At 40.4% G+C, this 19,560-nt stretch overlaps 1 protein-coding gene and 1 gene segment (V, D, J or C); both read left to right on the forward strand.

Moving 5' to 3' along the window:
- The first annotated feature begins 115 nt into the window (after window positions 1-115).
- On the forward strand, window positions 116-1,188 carry LOC138205052 (T cell receptor alpha variable 9-2-like). The segment is given in 2 exon segments: window positions 116-189; window positions 299-1,188. Coding segments are annotated over 2 exon segments (522 nt in total).
- A 7,522-nt stretch (window positions 1,189-8,710) lies between these two features.
- On the forward strand, window positions 8,711-19,403 carry LOC138205051 (M1-specific T cell receptor beta chain-like). Its single transcript, XM_069160700.1, has 7 exons — window positions 8,711-8,834; window positions 9,003-9,298; window positions 16,095-16,152; window positions 18,353-18,700; window positions 18,788-18,814; window positions 18,923-19,029; window positions 19,147-19,403. The coding sequence occupies exons 1-7, from the start codon at window positions 8,786-8,788 to the stop codon at window positions 19,171-19,173; spliced, it is 912 nt and encodes a 303-aa protein (XP_069016801.1). The 5' UTR covers window positions 8,711-8,785; the 3' UTR covers window positions 19,174-19,403.
- Window positions 19,404-19,560: the final 157 nt, after the last annotated feature.

Consider the following 19,560-nt stretch of genomic DNA (forward strand, 5'->3'; position numbering starts at 1 on the left):
GTGCAGAACTAGAATTCATGTCCCGTGATGAACTTTAGGGGGACCCAGAGTGTCACAGGATCACGTCATGCAGGGACACTCCCACCTGCAGACCTACAACTACACGAGAGACAGTTTCTGTCCAACTAAACATGGACGTCGTCCTCACTGAACACGTCCTCCTCATCTGCTCCGTCCTCCTGCTGTTTGGTAATTTACACTCACATCTACTCACTGACATGTTTTTACTGTTATTATAATCATACTTTTATATAATGTTAGTGTGACTGTGGTGTCCTGAACTGTCCATCAAACACAGGTCGTGTCAATGGACGTGACGTTACTCAGAACTCCACACTGTGGAAATATAAAGGAGACAGCGCAACGATGGACTGCAGCCACACGAAGGGACTCAGCTACAACCAGATGTACTGGTACCGACAGCTGCAGGGAAAAACTATGAAGCTGATCGTGTTCACAACAACGGCCAAGAAAGAGCACGACTTCGGAGAGTTCAGCGACGAGAAGTTCTCGGCCACGAAGACCGAAGCGGAGAGCGGGAAGTTCACGGTGAAGAATCTGGAGGCTGCAGATCAAGGCGTGTACTTCTGTGCTGTCAGTGAGCACAGTGATGCAGAGACGTGCGGAAGACGAACAAAAACCTCCTTTCAAGCTTTAGGGGGACCTCAAGCACCACAAAACACGGAGGAACCGATGCATCGTGTGGGTTTTAATACAGCAGTGAACACGGATATCACATGGAGGAGACACGCCCACCTGTAGCTCAGAGACAACAGTCATGATCAAACTCTGCAGCTCCGCTCTGAGTACGAGCTACTGTACATTATGGAAACTATGAATTAATTATATCCGTACTCAGGGTTTTTTTTTTTTTAAAGGGACATTTCACTGCTTTTTTCACCTATGGACCACATTAAACCTCAGACAGGTCAAACCTGGATTAAATTATCACAGAGAGACTAAATAATCTCTCAAACAGTTCCTGATTTGTGAAACTGTGTTTATAGTCAGCAGTTCAAACGCTCCTCTCACCATCAAAACAAACTGCTCACAGGAAGTGACGGGGTTTGTGGGAAATGTGGTCTCATGATGGGAATGAGGAATATGTTCAATGAATTTTCTCCACACTTCCAGCTGTAAGAGACTGAACTTTGTTTTAGTGTTGAATGGATGTGATATAAAGCTCCTATTTTGACAGCAGATGAAGTCTTTGTGTTCAATATTAGTCACAGACTGTCTGTTCTGGAAAGATGCGTCACTTTTAGACACTTTGAGCCCCAAAACAGAAAGAAAAACAGAGTACGGGTCAGATATTTCTGTGATGTGGAGCAGAATTATTATCACAGGAAGTCAACACATGTTACCATTATTAAGAAAGATATGCTTTAAATAAACTGCACTACTTTCTCCATTAAAGCCAACATATAATTACGACCAAAGAAAAATTCTGTCTGACAAGTTGACACATTTTATGATGTTTTTTGCTGTTGTATAAATCAGTATTAACTCAGTGCAGGTTCATAAAAATGTTGGTTTTCGTTAGATCTTATTGGGCTTTAATATTTAGAGGAGGAGGAAGAGGAAGAGGAGGAGGAGGAAGAGGAGACACCATGACACCACCTGCCTCGGTGTTCTGCACACAGTGATGAAAACAGCACTAGAAATAAGTCTGACTTTAAATTCACTCGATGATGAAGCTCATTTTCTGCTGCATGACATTGAATTTCATTCTGGTTTCAGGTAAAGTTATTAAAAGTTTATGTTTTTTTTTGTTGCATTTCGTAATGACAGAAGGGTGTTTCCTGCGTCTTTCCTCATTTTTATTGACGAGAACTCGACCATGCTGTTGTTTTCGTCGTCTTCTCCACAGCTTCCTCTCCAAGTCACCAAATTCACCAGACTCCAGTCTGGATTCATAAAACACCCGGAGAAGCAGCGACGATCAGCTGCTCACACAGAATTGCACACCACGATCAGATCCTGTGGTACAAACAGTCAGAGAACGAACAGCTGCAGCTGCTCGGACACATGATATCAGACGTCGGATACCCAGAGTCTGGGATGGATGTGGAGATGGACGGGAGAGCAGAAAAAGACCAGACCTGCACGTTGACCCTTTTAAATCTCAGCCGGAGCAGCGGTGCCGTTTACTTCTGTGCTTCTCGGCACCACAGTGCTGCACGTCTCTGTTCCTGCGGTACAAAAACCACATCATCGTCATCCGCCTACTTCCTGTCACATCTGAACTCAGACTGTCACACGAGAGTTACAAGAAGCCGAGGACTCCTCTGCCGACGCTCCGAGAGTCTCTTTCACATCGACAGCACAGAAAACAGACAGCATGATCTTTCTGTTTGTTTGCATTTATTTGAACACGATTCTGGTTTCAGGTACTGACGTGAAAATGTTTAGCGTATCTTAACATACATCTGTTGTATAATCAGTTTCAGCTGTAACTGGATTTTATCCCGCAGGTTCCTCTTTAGCTGACGTCGACCAGAGTCCAGCTAACATTCACATCGAACCCGGAGAACCGGCCGAGATCAAGTCTTCACACAACATCGCCAGCTACAACGTAATCCTGTGGTACAAACAGTCAGAGAGAGGGCTGCAGCTGCTGGGCTACATGTCCTACAGCAACGGATATCCAGAGAGCGGATCGGACGTGAGGATTCAGGGGAGCGCAGATAAAGACCAGAACTGCACGCTGGTCATCAACAGACCGAACAGCAGTGCAGTTTACTTCTGTGCTGCTAGTCTGCACAGTGAAACACATCCCGGCTCCTCGGCACAAAAACCTCCTCATCTTCATCATCAAAGTATTCATAATACAGTTTACAGCCCCTCACACCTGGAGGAACAATCAGATATCAAAATACAAAGTTCATGCTACACTAATCCTCCACACTTCCTGTTATTTCAACACTTTGATGACTCATATTCTCACATTTATCATAAAAATGGTGAGTTTTAGCGAAGCAGGTGGCTCGTAAATGCGCTTTATTGCAAATATTAACCTTTATGTTGGTGAAATAAGCATTAAATGTTGTTTAATCAACCTAATAGTGACGTGCAGCATGCTTATTATCACAGTAAGTGTTTCCATTTTACTCTTTATTAAGTAGTAGTTGCCATTTTTGCTAATTACAAAAAAACTGCAAATTAATTTGCAATTTTGGAGAAAAGCCCCCAAAAAATGAAACATTTTTGACGCCACACATTATTATCATCACCTCAACATCTTAACATCTTCTACTGCAACAGAACTGGTGATCATTTGAACACTTTCAACACTAAAATAATAATCTTCAGTGGTAAAGTTTTGCGGGATCAAAGCAGGTTTTGCTTGTTTTGCTTCCTTCCGTTAGATGGCAGTATGTCTGAGCGTTGATTGGTTTTAACGTGAAGAAAAGGAGGAAGTACGATGACACAACAACAGATACAAAGGTGGAAACACATCGACTAGACCGAAGTTAAATTCAGTCAGAAAACATCATGATCATCTTCCTCTGCCTCACTTTTAATGTTATACTGGTTTCAGGTAAAAAAAAAAAAAAAAAAAAAAAAAAAAAAGTCTTATTTGTTTCCTTTAAAAAGTATTTTGCAGACAGCTGAAGTTGCCTCACAAATATTTATTCAGGGATTCAAGAAATTAAAAACGTGTCCACCTGCAACCAGAGGTTTCCTCTGCTCTCTCTCGTTTCATATTCCTGTTTTCCATCAGGTTCCTCTCTCGGTGATAAAGTTCGCCAGTGGCCAAATGACATCTTCAAGAAACCGGGAGAAGCACCCGACATCAGCTGCTCACACATCGTCCAGAACTACAACCAGATCCTCTGGTACAAGAGATCTGAGAACGGTGAGATGCAGCTGCTGGGATACATGAACGTAAACAAGGGATATCCGGAGACGGGAGTGAACGTGACGATGACCGGCGATGCACAAAAAGACCAAAACTGCACATTAAGGATCAACGCTGTCAGCCTGAGCAGCAGTGCAGTTTACTTCTGCGCTGCTAGTCTCCACAGTGAGACGCATCACGACTCCTCACTACAAAAACCTCCTCATCCGTCGACTAGAAGAGGAGGTTCCCTCGGTGAAACCTCCCTCACATATTCGGGACATCTGCAGAGGCAGCGTCTCATCTGAACGGGATCGCCATGACGACACGAGCTCTCATCACATGTCTGCTCTCATCTCTGTGGCTTCAAGGTACACAAACATTTTTTTAAATTTAATCTCTGTGCAGAAATGTGAAGATTTAATGTCCCAAAACTTGATGCAACAAGTTTTCAGTCAGAATCAGATCGAGTAAAACATTTATTTTAAATATTTTAACATGATTAAAAACTACTGCATGAAAAGTTTTGCACAATGGAAAGTTATAAATTCACTTGTTCTAAATAAAAGTAGATCCTGTTTGAATGTTGTGTTTTCTCCTCAGTTCTCTGCCAGGACGTGACCCAAAAACCTGACATCAGCTGGAATTTCACGTCTAAATCTTCAGAGATGACCTGCAGCCACAAGAAGGTCATAACGTACAAAACGCTGTACTGGTTCAGGCAGCGTCCAGGAGAGACCATGACCTCCATCGTGGACTTATCCTTTAAGGGGCAGCCAGGTTACGCTGTGGACAATCCAACCAAATACTCAGTCAGCAAAGATTCCGCCGAGAGCGGCGCTTTTACTGTGAAAAACCTGCAGCCGGAGGACAGCGGGGTGTATTTCTGTGCCGTTGGCCAACACAGTGATGTGAGACGTTGAACAGCTGAACAAAAACTGCTCTCGAATAAAGTGTGTATTAAAAAGCAGGTTTTTACTTCCACGTCTCTCCAGTAGGGGGAACCAGGGATCAAGAAATACTTCAGCTCCACAAGCAGCACAGTGAAGGTGACAGAGTTACTATGTCTTCTTTGTTCATACAGACAGGACGTGAACACGCCTACATTTTTCTATTATATCATATTTTAACACTCAGTTTCTGTATTAATGATTCATTTTCTTTGATCTCAACACTCAAATAAACTGGTGATAAAGTGCAGATTTTCTGAAGCCACGATAAAAGTGTCAACAGTTGAGAGTTGGAGGAAGTATTCAGGTGTTTTACTGAAGTAAAAGTACTTAAACCACACTGTGAAAATACTCCACTACATGTTAAAGTCCTGCATCTAAAACCAAAATGTACTTCAAGTATGAAAAGTAAAAGTAAATTCTGCCTGTCAGAATTAATATTCCTGCTGTAGTTATTTAATCTTGTGCTTCTTTTTTTTTTAAACTACTTTTTGTCCTGTTTGTTAGTCAGAAAAATGATGCATTTTCAGCGAATCCAAATCCGTTTTAAAATAGTTTATTTAGCTTAAAAAGTAGGAGATTTTTTTTTTCCAGCCAATAAAGGAATATCTAATTCTTCAGTTTATCAGAAAAATTCAAAATCAATAAATTTGGAGATCCGCGGTTTTCACCGGACGGGAAGAGGATTCAAAACTGTAATCTGTATTCTTCTGCATGTTTATTATTACAGGGAGTGATTCCATGTGACTTATTATAAGACAGTAGTTCAAAAAAAAAAAGAAAAAAAAGAAGAAGCATATTCCCTCAACAAATTCCTGCAATTTTACCGCAAAAAAAAATCCCTTAAAACTCAACAAATTACAAAGAATTTTTGGGCAAAAGCCAGCGGAAAATCTAATATTTTCTAACGCAACAATCACAATTATTATTATAAAAACTTCTTTTGAAAAGCAGACCTCACAGACTCCTCCCAGCAAGCTGAGTTTTTTCTTTGAAGCCTTCATCACTTTCATTTCCTTTTTAAAAGTCAGAATCATCATCATCACCACCAGAACCAGTCGCTGTCATCTGAACTGTAAAAAAAAAAAATTATCCAATTTCTGCTCTTCTGCTGTCTGACAGGTAAAAACTGCATCAAGTATTTTTCTTCAGAACTGATCCCGGTTGAACTAGATTTGTTTCCCGTTTTTGGTTTCAGGAGTTTGTTTGAGACTTGAGGTCCATCAGTCTCCCTCACATCTGGTCTCTGAACCTGGACCCAGCGTTCAGATCGTCTGCAGCCACGACAGAACCGACTACAGAGTGATGCTGTGGTACCAGCGCTCACCCGGAGACACCAACATGAAGCTCATCGGGTGTTTGTACCATAAAGCTGTCACAATGGAAGAAACATATAAAAACGACTTTAATATCTCTGGAGATCTGAGCGGGAGCACAGCGAAGAACGGCTCTCTGTCGGTGAAAGTGTCAAGACCGGAGCAGGGAGCAGTTTACTACTGCGCAGCTCGAGAAGCACGACGACGAAAAGCCCGTCTGAACTTTACAAAAACTGAACGAGCTTTTATCAGCAGTGGAAGAAACTGATCTCACACACCTGCTGCTGTGGTCGTAGCGTTATTAAGCACCCACATGGGAAATGTTTGTTTTTACTTTTCATTTATAGCTCATTTATAATTCAATAAATATTTCATTAATTAATACAATTCATGAAAAATAAGTTCACAAATATAATGAATGTAATGATGTATATTAAAAAAATAAAACGTAAATAAATATAGTTAATTAAAACAACAATTAAATAATAATTAAAATAAATAAACTAATTTATAATATAATTTATATTTTTTTATTTATAACAACTCATAATTAAATATGTAATATAATTAATTTAATAAATTATTAAATTAACAAATTACATAATTAAATACAATTAATTAACAATATAATTTATACATTTTTACTTTTCATTTATAACCAATTAAAAATTAAAGACCTAATATAATTAATTAAATAAATATAAACAAATCAATACAAAAAGTTAATTATATAATTTATAATATCTTTTTTTTTAAAACTTCATTGTACGTTTTAAATCTTTAAGTTGTGGTGAGCTAGACTGTATTTGTAACATTTTCTGTGTGCAAATAAATAGAAATTAAAAACAACTGGGATTGTGCTTCTGATTTTTTTGTAAAGATGTGAAAGGTTAAACATCCTTTATGGAAGAACAGTTGACATAAATAAACTATGAATCTGCTCCTCCTCTTTCTTCTTGGTCTCCATCACCTTCCCTCTCTCTTCCTCCTCCTCAGTTCAGTGATGAAGCTCTACCAGCAGAGACCTTGTCACCACTGAAACTCTGCTCTCCTCTCAGATCTCTACATGATGATCAGATTTCTCTCCTGTTGTTTCCTCGCAGGTAAGAACTTCTTCACTGAGAGAGAAGATGCTCGCTCTCCTTTTAAACCCTTAACGTGTCCCACTCTGCTCCCAGCAGGTGTTTGTCTGGGGGTTCAGGTCCATCAGTATCCCTCCGCTCTCATCAGAAAGGAGGGCGATGGCGCTCAACTGATCTGCAGCCACGGACAGAGCGACCTCAGAGTGATGCTGTGGTACCAGCAGCCGGCCGGAGACGCCGCTCTGAAGCTCATCGGATACGGATACTTAGAGTTCAAAGACGATGGCGTGGAGGAGGCTTTCAGAAAACATGTTAAATTAGCTGGAGATTTGAGCGGAGACAAAAAAAAATGGTTCACTTTCCATCATCAATCTAACAGCACTCAAACACACCGCTACGTATTTCTGTGCAGCCAGTAAACCATAGTGGATCAGACACTTGTCTGCTCTTGACAAAAACCTCCTCCCCTCCTCTGAATGGGAGTTGAATGCACTTTACATCAACAGCTTGTCATTAATAATCACCAGCAGTTATTATAACCCACTCCTCTGGAGGAAATGTCCAAAAAATTGCAGTGACATGAACAGGCAGCATTTCTGTGCAATAAACACGACAAACAATAAAATTAAAAATAAATAAAAGAGTCATCAGACTGGATGTTATGGGGAGTAGCGAGCAGTGGATCTGACTGATCTGATTGGAAACCTAACGATACTACGTTCCACTCACCGATAGCTGTAACCTGACTGCACCACAGGCCTGTCAACAAAACAGACACGCCCCCGAAAAAATGTCTTTTTGAAGCTTATTTTCCAATTAATGACGGATTATTTTCAGATGGACCTCCAGAAAACTAATAAGAAGGAGTGACTTTAGCTAACTACACCGAGATAACTGGTGGAAAACATTTATTGGCTTTGTATTTGATGAGAGAAGTTGAATGGGAGTCGATGGAGCCGGAGGCTTTTTGGAGCCGACCTCGAGTGGCACTCGGTGGTATTGCAGCTTAAGACACTTCTGCATCAGACTCATTTTTGTGATCTGGAAGCTATGAACACTTTTATACAATCTATGGAAAATAGACAAAAGTTAATGTTAAACAAAGCTCTGACATTCAACATGAAGGCGTCCGTTCATCACTGTGTTTTAGATTAAAAGTGTTACTTCACTCTCAAAAGAAAAGACAAAAAAAAGGGGAAAAACATTGAATATTTACTTGGTCAGTCTTTTTTCTTTCATGAAGTACTTGTTTGAATACCACATCACATTAAGAAGTCACGTCTAAAGTTGAGAAGAACACAAACAGAGGCAGGTCACCTGATAGAGGTCATGTGAGGAGATAAGGAAGAAGGAGGCGGGGCTTGGTGACGAAAGGCAGCTCCTCGGGCTCCTTTACAAAAAGTTGGAGACAAATGGCATCAAACTCACGCCTGCATCAAACCTGCAGTCTGCTTTTACACAGTTTACCCTCCCCGAGACAAACTCAAGACACTCAGCACCTCAAGACTGTGAAACCAAAGACTTCCACGTCTGCAGAGAGCAGAGGTTCTGACATCATTTCCTCCCTGCAGATGTAAAGTTGATTAAACAGTCAAAATGACTCCAGGCACCACCACCTCCACTCTCTTTATCCTCTGGGCTGCAGGTAAAGTCCACAAAAGACACAATCTGGCAATATTTCTGGTGTTTAAAACCTTTATAATGTCGAATTTAACTTCTGATTTTCAAGTTTTAAGGCCTTTAAAACATACAAAATATAGCTACTTTAAATTAATTCATGACAAATGTGTTTCCTCCTCTCTGTGTGTTTCAGGGGTTTGTGAGTCCGTTCTGATCACTCAGTGGCCTCGTTACATCTCCAGCCCTCCCAACAGACCTGTAGAAATGCAATGCTACCAGAACAACACCGACTATCAGTACCTGTACTGGTACCGACAGCTCAGAGGAGACACTTTTCAGTTGATGGTGGTCATCGTAGTCGGCAAGGCAAACTTCGAGGAGGGTTTCAAGTCTGGTTTCGAGGCGAAGCGCTCGACCGAGAAGCAGTGGTCTCTGACGATCAACAGCGCGAAGCAGCCAGACGAGGCGGTCTATCTGTGCGCTGCCAGTGTGCACGGTGCCGCGGCACAACTCAGCGCTGCGACAGAAACATGCAGCGGGGAGGCCGTTTATTCTGACACCTGACTCTCAGAGGATCATCCAATAAAGGAAGCAACAAAACCACAGTGTGGAGATTAAATCAGCCGACATCATTCATCATTTCTGCCTCTAAAATGTTGTTTTTCCTTGACGTCATGTTGCGAATCGATCTGACCGACAGGTGGAGGCAGAGCACGCAGCATGAACACACAGCAGCCTCCCTCTTCACAAAGGAGCCTTCTTATACTGTCAGAAACACTCATTCTCACCTCACTGCCTGACGATGTCTGCACCTGTGAAAACCTTCATCTCCGTCTTCATCTGCTTCTCATGTAAGGACTTTAAATTTCATCTCAAACTTGCTGTGCATGAAGTTAAATATTAATACTGACTCCTCGTGTGCTGTTGGTTCGTCCACAGGTCAGGTGAGCGCCGTTAAATTCCAACAATATCCTCCTCTGATAGCGAAGCAGGGCAGCAAGGTCCACGTTAAATGCAGCCACGATGATACATCTCTCATATTAATGCTCTGGTACCAGCAGAGAAAGGAAAACACCTCGATGACGCTCATTGGTTACGGATACGAAAACTCCCAAAACTACGAGGGTCAGTTTAATGAGCAGTTCGAGCTGACCAGACGGGGCGTAACAGAAGGAGCTCTGGTCCTCACCGCGAACCTGTCGCACTCTGCAGTTTATTACTGCGCTGCCAGCACACAGTGATGCGGTTTAATGCCGCTGCCTCACTAAAAACCCTCGTCTTGTTCCTCTAAACGAGGCGCGCACACACATGGAAGCTGTATCTTTTTTCTTTCTCTTTGCAGAATCTCAGTGAAGCAGCAGCACAGACCTGCAGGATGTCTCCCGCTCTGGCCGGATTTCTCCTCCTCTTACTTCCATGTAATTTCAACTTTAAATGAACTTTAAAGCCAGCAATTTAACGCTTGATCCACAGCAGCATCACCTCTGCTTTTGACCCCACAGATCCAGCGGAGAGCGTGACCTTCACGAAGTCTCCTCCGATAATCGCCAACGCCACGGAGAGTGTGGCTTTTACATGCAGTCACGATGACGCTACTCTCAGTGTAATGCTCTGGTACCAGCAAACAAAGAGCCTGATGAACCTCATCGGATACAGCTACACCGGCAGCGACCCAAACTATGAGGAACAGTTTAAAACTCGGTTTAAGATCACGAGAAAAAAAGTCGATGCAGGCGGGCTGATAATTGACAAGGCGAGTCTCTCAGACTCGGCTGTGTATTTCTGCGCTGCCAGTACACAGTGATGTGGTCGAAGGAGACGCCGTCACTAAAAACCTTCCTCTTCTATGGTGTTGCCTCAGTACAGCTGCCGTCGGTAGCTCTCACGGAGAGTACAATACTTCATCTACAATGTCTTCATAGCACAAGAATGCAGGTATTTATAATTAAATAAAGCTTGTTTTGCACAAACGGAGCGCTGCAGCGTTACGTGCAACCGTGAATTCGTCCCCCAGAGTCAGACGGTCAACACAGAGTTCTACCGGGACCTTCTGTTAGCGCCATTAGCTGGTCGCTAACTTGAGGTTAGCTGTTTTTTTCAAGCAAAATTAGCTGTTTGTTAGTTTTGTTGTTAAGTTGAGTTTAGCTGTATTTTAGGAACATGATCTGTTTCTTAGCTTTACTGGCAGGTTGTTAGCGTTTGCAGCTCGTTGTTAACTTGAGTTGAGCTGCGTTTTAGCAACATTAGCTGTTTGTTTGCTTTATTAGCTGGTTGTTAGCATTGTTAGCTGGTTGTTACTTGCCTTTAGCCGTATTTTAGCAACATTAGCAGGTTGTTAGCAATTGTAGCCGTTAGTTAACTTGAATTTAACCGGGTTTTTTTTTTTAGCAAAATTAGCTGTTAGCTTTGTTAGCTGGTTGTCAGACCGTCACCACCGAGTTGTACTGGGAGCTTCTGAGGCGTCTGAGGTTAAAACATTCGCTGCGAACCACCTGACCTGCGTCGCCGTGGCAACAGGCTTCCCCAACATGACAACACGCCTGATAAAACAGCGCGTTGAAAACAAAGAATTCAAGAATTCTTTTGATCACAACAATCACAAAAAAAACAACCCGACAGCTCCACAACTGTGAGGCCAAAATGAAAAAACCTGAAGCTGATAAGAAACACAGAGAAAAACAGAAATACAGAAAGTCTCCATTATCAGGCCAGAATGACAATTACTTCCACAAGCTCTTAATAATCAGTGAAACAGTAAATAAGTCAGCCTTGTAACACTGATGTTATAGAGCTTGTTAAAATAACTCCCAACTGCAACTACACCAAATGTTTTCAGCCAACTTCAAACTTGAAGTGACGTGAAATTTTAAATTTGTTTGCTTGAACCAATCGATGGCTCTCCTGCAGAAACGTGACCCTGCAGCAGCTGATCGGCGTCTTCTAAGATACAACTGATGTAGAGAAACCCTGAAACAAAATGTGTAAAGACTTCCTGGTAAAAGAAGCAGAGGAGCAGTGGGAGGATCTGAAGTTACACCTGCAGCTGTTGAGGAGCAGAAGACGAACTGTCTGATCACAGTGACAATGAACGTCCTGATGATTTTCTCCAATAAGAAGATTCCTGTTCAGTGTTTTCATGAAATGCTTTTCGTGATATCGTTTGTTTGAAATTGTTTTCCTGTTTTCCAGGTTTCTGTCTCGGTGTAATAATCCACCAGCCTCCATTTTTACTGGGGCGGAAAGGAGACAAGACGACGAACAGTATTACCACATGTCCTGGTACAGACGCAGCAGCAGCGGGGGAATACAGCTCGTAGCGTATTCTCTCGGTAAAGACGCGTGGAGCATCGGCGCCGCTTTCGGCAGGTGGAAGTTCACCATGTCACGCCCGTCAACGCTGAACATGCAAACTAAGATTCAATAAAACTAATGAGACATAAAGCGTGATGAACTCCATTAAACTGATATCAGACCTGCCGCCGCACAGTTCAGTTTGTGAAACACCACAAAGCCGATGTGATCAGATAACTGAGCAGGTGTCAACAGGTTTATACAAGCCATTCAACACTGTGATGTCTCGTGTGTGTGTGTATCTCACTCTGTCTTCAAGTCTGAAACTTCTTTTATGAACAAAAAAAATGAATCAGTCTGCAGCTTTAAGATTAAATAAATCAACTGGTTCACACTGACCTCTACAGCGTTCACCTGGGATTACACTTAGAGATGTGGTAGTAAGTATGTAAAAGGAGAGACCGTGTAAACCAGATGTTATTAAACTGTATGCATCATATTATAGCTTATTAAAGCAGGAATAAAAAGGAATTAAACTGTTACTGCTGTTCATGTAGTTTGATGATAATATTCCTAAAATCACAGAGTGATACGTTAAGATGTTTTCATAGAAAGTTTGGAGAAAAATATTTAGATATCCGCTGAACATAACATCTGTGCACAAAAAAATTTGAACATTTTCATGACAAATCTCAGTATTATTCTGCTAAATAACTAATAATGCAATAAAATATGAGAAGAAATGCAATTTAAATTCATCAAAACTGTATAAAAATATATCTTAAGTTTTGGATTAAACATATTTTCCACTGCACAACAGCAATATTGTTTGACGTAATAACTGATTATAAGATTCTTCCTCTCATCATTTATCATTAGTATTCTTACATAATGACTTGTTGCCAATCATGATGGCATCAAATAAAAACTGATGCAGTCACTTGTTGTCGTTTACAGTTTTATGGCCACTTGGTGGCAGCAGAACAAACTGTAAACAATAACAACATACTGGAGATACTGTGAATACAATAAATACACTGACATACTGTAGATACTGTACATACAGTAAGTACTGACATACTGTAGGTACTGCACATACAGTAAATACACCGACATACTGTAGATACTGTACATACACTAACATACTGTAAATACAATAAATACACTGACATACTGTAAATACAGTAGATACACTGACATATGGTAGATACTGTACATACAGTAAATACTGACATACTAGATATACTGACACACGGTGTTGACCATCTACACAGCCGACACAGCTGCTGGTCAGGAAGTATTTACAACAATGAAAGTAGCAAAACAAGTTGCAACCAAGGAGCTTCAAAAAAAGTCAAAACAACCTTATACAGTCAAGACAAGACTGCAGAATAAGGTAACAACCTGTAGCTTCATCAATACGACTGATACCTTCCATATTACACTTAGTCATTCGAGCCTTCGTTAATGTAAAACATTTGAAGAGTGCAGCTTAATTATTTTGACTAAAAGACATTTTATTCTGTGTCTGATTGAAAGAATAAACACTGTTCACTGATGAAAAACCTGAAACTCCATGAACAGAAAAACACACTGAAACAGACACTTTCTTCCCGTCAATCTGCAAACTCGCAGGTGTTTTCAGGACAAAACTTGTCACTGCAACCAACAACCTACTGCACATTTATAAATCATACACAACTCCACCGATGCAGCTTATAAATACACTGACCACTGTGAAAAAAAACTTGCCAACATTTTTCCAAACAGCAAGAAGCCAGCGGGCTGCAAAGGGCTCTCTCTCCAATATTAGATAAATCTATAGTAGTTTTACAAGTTTTTAGTCATCCAGTCTTTGAAGTCTTCACTTTGAAGCCAAACCTCTTGTCATCTACATTTTCGTGTATGGTTCCCTTCATAAGCAGCTACAAGAAAAAGCATCTCTTTACTGAAGTGGCCACTTGTTGACAAACAGAAAGAGGATAAAACCACTCAGGCGATATGAGAAACACGTGAAATAAGGCAATTTAAAAATAAAAAAAAAAGACATGAAAAATATAATATTTTGATAAATGGTAACTAAAATTTAAACATGCAAACTAAAATTCCCTGATATTCCACGATTTAGAGCAAAAAAGGGATAACATTTCCAGACTCTTCTATGTCTGGAGAAGAGCTCTAAAAATGTCCTAAAAAAAAATCAAAAGCATCTGTCACATCTGTCAGTAAACGCTGATATCCGATTGGATGAAGAGCGGTGACCAGCAGTGATGTCACTTCCAGCAGCTACAAATAAACACAAACTAAAAAAAAAAAAAAAACCAGTTGAGATGGAGGCTGAGATACGGAGGAGCTGGGTGGGGGGAGGAGACCCCAGAACGCAGTAGGTTTTTGTGTGATGCTTTTTCACCGTGGGGACAGGGGGCCACGGTGATACAATCCTATAGAGGCGCCGTACAAAAACCTGCTCCCGTTGACATGCAGCGTTTGGACGGCTGCATGCGGCTGGTGGAGCAGAGAGGTGGATGGCCTGAAGGAGGGGAGGATGGAGGGACACTCCGCCTTCAAAAAGTCTCTTTATGTGGAGAAATTTAGCTTTTTAACAACTTTTAATTCACATCTGCAGCATCAGGATGTTTGTTTGACTCCTCAGAACCAACGTGGACACGATGAAGGTCGGCCTGCAGGTTTACTCCCTCCTCATCCTCTGGGTTAGTAAAGTGCGTCTGAAGCGGAGGATTGTGGGACGTTTTGGGACGTTTTGGTTGAGGAGGGTTTCAGTGTGACAATGGAGCTGAAGCTTACTTTGGAAAAGGAACGAAACTGTCTGTTTTGGGTAAGTTGGAGCTCCACAGCTTCAGGTCACTGAGCTGGACTTCAAATATTCAAACAGAGGAAATGTTGGTGTGAAAGTGAAGCAGAGAAACGTGAAATATTGAGCTGGAGTCAGAGCGCTGTGTCCTACAATGATCCTGCTTACTTTGGACCAGGAACCAAACTCTCTGTTTTAGGTGAATATTCCACTTTAATACTAAATTTAATGTTAATCAGATCATTGGTGTCGACAGAAAAATCGGTGAAGACTTTCTGAAGATATTTGTGGAGCAGAAAGAGTTTCATGTTCAGTATTTTCTCACGGTGACAACGCCAACGAAGCTTACTTTGGAAAAGGAACTAAACTGACTGTTTTAGGTGAGTGAAGGACGATTCAAATAAAACGTAATCTTTAGCTGCAGCGGTACAGAAAGAATCAGTTCAGCTCAGTACTTTTTGATATTAAGCTCCAGCGCTGTGCCAATTACGAAGCTTATTTCGGACAGGGAACAAAACTGACTGTTCTCGGTGAGTAAAACATCATAATTTCTCATTATTTAGAAAATGAGATTTAAAAGACACCAGAAAGTAAAGAAGCAGCATGTTGAGCTGTTTGAGAATTGATCCAGTTCACTGTGACTGGTGGTTTAACTGAAGCTCACTTCGGTGGAGGAACAAAGTTAACTGTTTTAGGTAAGAAAATAAGAAATAAAAGAAAAACAGCATTCAAATTTAAGTGTTTCTTTACGAAATGTAAAAATGTACAGCCCTTAAATCTAGTTTAAATTCAGTTAAATGCCTGAACTGTGTCAGAATGGAGGGTATTTAAACCAGGGAACAAAACGGACTCTTCTTAGTGAGTTAAAGATTAACAGCCTCCTGATTGAATGGTTTATATTGCAAAGATTTTATGTAGTTTATTACAAAACGAAAAACCAAAGTAATAAAATAAAAGCAGCATGTTGAGCTGTTTTGAGAACTGACCCAGTTCACTGTGACAATGGTGGTTATGAAGCTCACTTCGGTGGAGGAACAAAGTTAACTGTTTTAGGTAAGATACACACAGTTTTGTATTTACAGTCTATGAAAAGGTCGGTAATAAAATAAATGAGATCAGGTTTCTAGCCGTCATCGCTCTGAAGCTCTTTACAGTTTCAGCTCGCTGCTTTTTGTTCTGAAGTCTGAACACTGTCAGTACGAAGCTTATTTTGGCCAGGGAACCAAACTGACTGTTCTCAGTGAGTGAGACACAAAACGTACTTCCAATGAATACACTTTTTTAAAGTAAAACTACCTTAAACAGATCTGTTTCCTGGAAAAAATGTCATCGCTATTATTTAACTTGTAAAAAAATAAAAACAGACAGAAGTGCAGCAAATGTTGGTTTTAGATTTAAAGAAAAGGAACATTTGACACAAGAAATTAAATTTTATAGGAAGCAGAAAGTAAAGAAGCAGCATGTTGAGCTGTTTTGAGAACTGATCCAGTTCACTGTGACTCTGGAACTGAAGCTCACTTCGGTGGAGGAACTAAGTTAACTGTTTTAGGTAAGAAAACATTTTAAACTTCATTAACTGTTGTTCGGGAGGGATTTTAACTGAAGCTGTAACTTTAAATCTAAATAGTGAAGTAGAAAAAGTGTCCACATGTCAGGCAGAAGGAGACAAAGTGTGAATAATCTGCAGGTGTCTCAGATGAACAGCGGCAGCAGGAAGAGTTTGTGTCACAGCAGAAAGTCTCTGTGCTCCAACAGCGAGGCTTACTTTGGAGCTGGAACTAAACTCACTGTTTTAGGTAAGAAAGCTTCAAACTAAAGAGTCTAGCTGAGCTTCAATCTCATGATAGTCATCAGTTTATCATTACAGGAAACATTCAGAATACTCCTGATAGATGTTTTATTGTGATGGAGGTCAACAAAGTCCTGATTTTAAACGTGTGAAAGAACTTGATATAAAAGTTTGTTTGTGCAGATAAAAAACAGGAAAAGCTTTGAAACATTTTGGCTCGATGCCCAGATTATTCCTCTCACAGCCTCTTCTGATCACATCTGTGAAACACTGTGAGCTTTCAGTCTGAGGCTCACTTTGGAGCTGGAACTAAACTCACCGTTTTAGGTAAGATGGTAAAAATCATTCACGGAAAAATAGAACGAGAACGGAAAATTGCTTGTTTGGCAGTAGTTGCATTTTTCTTATTTATCTTTAGCTTATAAATTTATCATCAGTTTAATTTTGTAGAGAGCAGATTTTATTTGGTAAATGTAGGAGATTTATGTGTGTAGTTTGGTGTAAAAAGGTGTTTAAGTTTGTGTGAAAAAGAGCACAAAGACGGTCTGCAGCGTTCAGAGCTGAAAGTCTGAGCAGATTTTTCTGCAGCCGTGTTTCAGTGTGAACAACTACGAGCCGGCTTACTTTGGCAGCGGCACCAAACTCACAGTATTAGGTAAGAAAAGGAGAAAAAGAATTGTTTTTATCAACTTAAATCTGAAAAGTATAAAGTTCAGAGTTGTACGAAAAGTCCTTTTTAAAGTCTCGTTTGGTGTTTTCCTGCAGTGTCATCATTTGCTGTAACTTATAGTCAAAGCTGCAAAAAGAAATGTAAAATGTAGGACTCAAACTGTCTTTTCTGTAGCAAAAAGTTCAGACTTTATTACTTTAAAGCATATTTGTGCAGTAAAACATTTCAATTTGCATCAAAAATGGAAGGAAAAAGTCTATTAAAATTGCATTTAATAGAATGATTATGTTGTAAACTGTATGAAATCACAACTGCAGCAGTAGAAATAAGTAAGAGGTCCATTGAAACGTTGTCAGTTTTTGTGGCCGTTAGTTATCAGTGTGCTCCGGCTCTTATCCTGCTTATTTTGGAGAAGGAACTAAGCTGACAGTGTTGGGTAAGAAAAGGAGAAAAATCTGTTTTTATAGTCACTTCATTTAAACTACATGTTGTTGGGTAAATAATGTGTTTGAATGTCTTATTTAGTGATGGCTGTGTCAATATGTTGTCAAAACTGCAGAAGAAAATGTCAAATCTTAAAAAAAAAAATTTAAAAAAAAAGGCAATATTTGATCCGAGCACCAGATTTATTTTTGTTCTAAATCATCTTCTGTTACTGTTAATTCATTATCTTAAAGCTTTTACATGCATTTCTTTATTTGCATCACTGATAAAGTGAGGAAGTTGGGAAAACAACTTGAAAAGTAAAAACATAAAAACGGGATAAATTAGTCGTCAGTCAGTCGAGGTGTCGTCAGTTTTTTCCATGCGAGTTATCGGTGTGCTCCAACTCTTATCCTGCTTATTTCGGCGGGGGAACCAGGCTCACAGTTCTCGGTGAGGTCACTGGAGGAACTTCATTAAAACACACTAAAAACAGCTGGATGTGATGTCGTTTTTTTGTTGTTATCAGACATAAAAATGTTTTTTCTGTTCCTGCAGAGACAGGGCGGGAGATCGAACCACCAAAAGTGGAAATACTTGGACCTTCATTGAATGAGTGCAGAAACAAAAAGGACAAGAAGAAGAAGAAGACCCTGGTGTGCGTGGCCTCTGGTTTCTACCCGGATCATGTCAGCGTTTCCTGGCAGGTCGGAGGTAAAGAAGTCACCAAAGGAGTGGCGACGGACGGCGAGGCCCGGAGGAATGGCAGGAAATACAGGATCAGCAGCAGACTCAGAGTCCCTGCTGAACACTGGTTCACGCCCGGCAAAAAATTCATCTGCATCGTCAGCTTCTTCGATGGAATAAATAACAACAATTATAACGCGACGATATCTGGTGTTAAAGGTTTGTTAGTTTCACACAGAAAAACTGAGCTGATCTGACCCTTTAATCCATTTTAATCCATTCTGATTTGTTCTGTTCTTCTATCAGGTGAAACACAGACGCTCATGACTCGAGGTAAACATGATTTTATTCACTTCAACTCGAGCTGAAGTTAAGATTTTATTTTTGCAACATATTCAAGAGAAAAAGATTCAAATCCGTGTGAATGTTTCCTCCCTGCAGAGAGATACCTGAGGATCACGCAGAGCGCCAAACTGTCCTACAGCATCTTCATCGTCAAGAGCTGCGTCTACGGAGTCTTCGTCGGCTTCCTGGTGTGGAAGATTCAGGTTTGTTTCAACGCGATCTGACTTAAACCTCACTGTTTCAAATGTTTTAATATTTCAATGAATAAAAAGCAAAAAGAGCTCAAAGTGTGAAGACGATGTTTTCTTTCTGTGTTGCAGAGTTTAGGAGGAAAACAGATCAACTGAGAGCTGAGGAGATGGATCATCGATCACATCTATATCTATAAATCTGTTGTGTTGTATTTCCACTTCTTTATGTTCTGCATTGGTTTTGCATTCATATATAATTGAGACAATTAAATCCTGCAAACATTGGAGGAACAGTTCTGTGTATACTCTTATTCAAATATTACAGCTGTTTTTCTTAAACAATTTCTGCCAAATTTTATTCTCAATAAACAACATTCTGTCAATCACATTATCTCCCTTTCTTTTTGTCTCTTCAGATATTTTTAGCCGTCTGTTTTCGGAGAAGTCGGTTATTTTTCTCCTACGTTTAGTTGAAACATCTCAGCTCAGGAAAACTTCACAAGCAGGTTCATTTGAGTCATAAGAAGATTTTCCAGTTAGAAA

Source organism: Embiotoca jacksoni, unplaced genomic scaffold, assembly GCF_022577435.1.
Source record: "Embiotoca jacksoni isolate LCO1_2020_lvr unplaced genomic scaffold, fEmbJac1.0.p SCAF_27, whole genome shotgun sequence".
NCBI classification, from domain to species: Eukaryota; Metazoa; Chordata; class Actinopteri; family Embiotocidae; genus Embiotoca; species Embiotoca jacksoni.

Bases quoted from the DNA above. Each gene is read 5' to 3' on its own strand.
- LOC138205051 (XM_069160700.1), top strand. From the start codon at position 8,786: ATGACTCCAGGCACCACCACCTCCACTCTCTTTATCCTCTGGGCTGCA. The intron at 16,153-18,352 runs GTGAGTGAGACA...CTGTTCCTGCAG, and splicing joins AACCAAACTGACTGTTCTCA to AGACAGGGCGGGAGATCGAA. The intron at 18,701-18,787 runs GTTTGTTAGTTT...TTCTTCTATCAG, and splicing joins GACGATATCTGGTGTTAAAG to GTGAAACACAGACGCTCATG.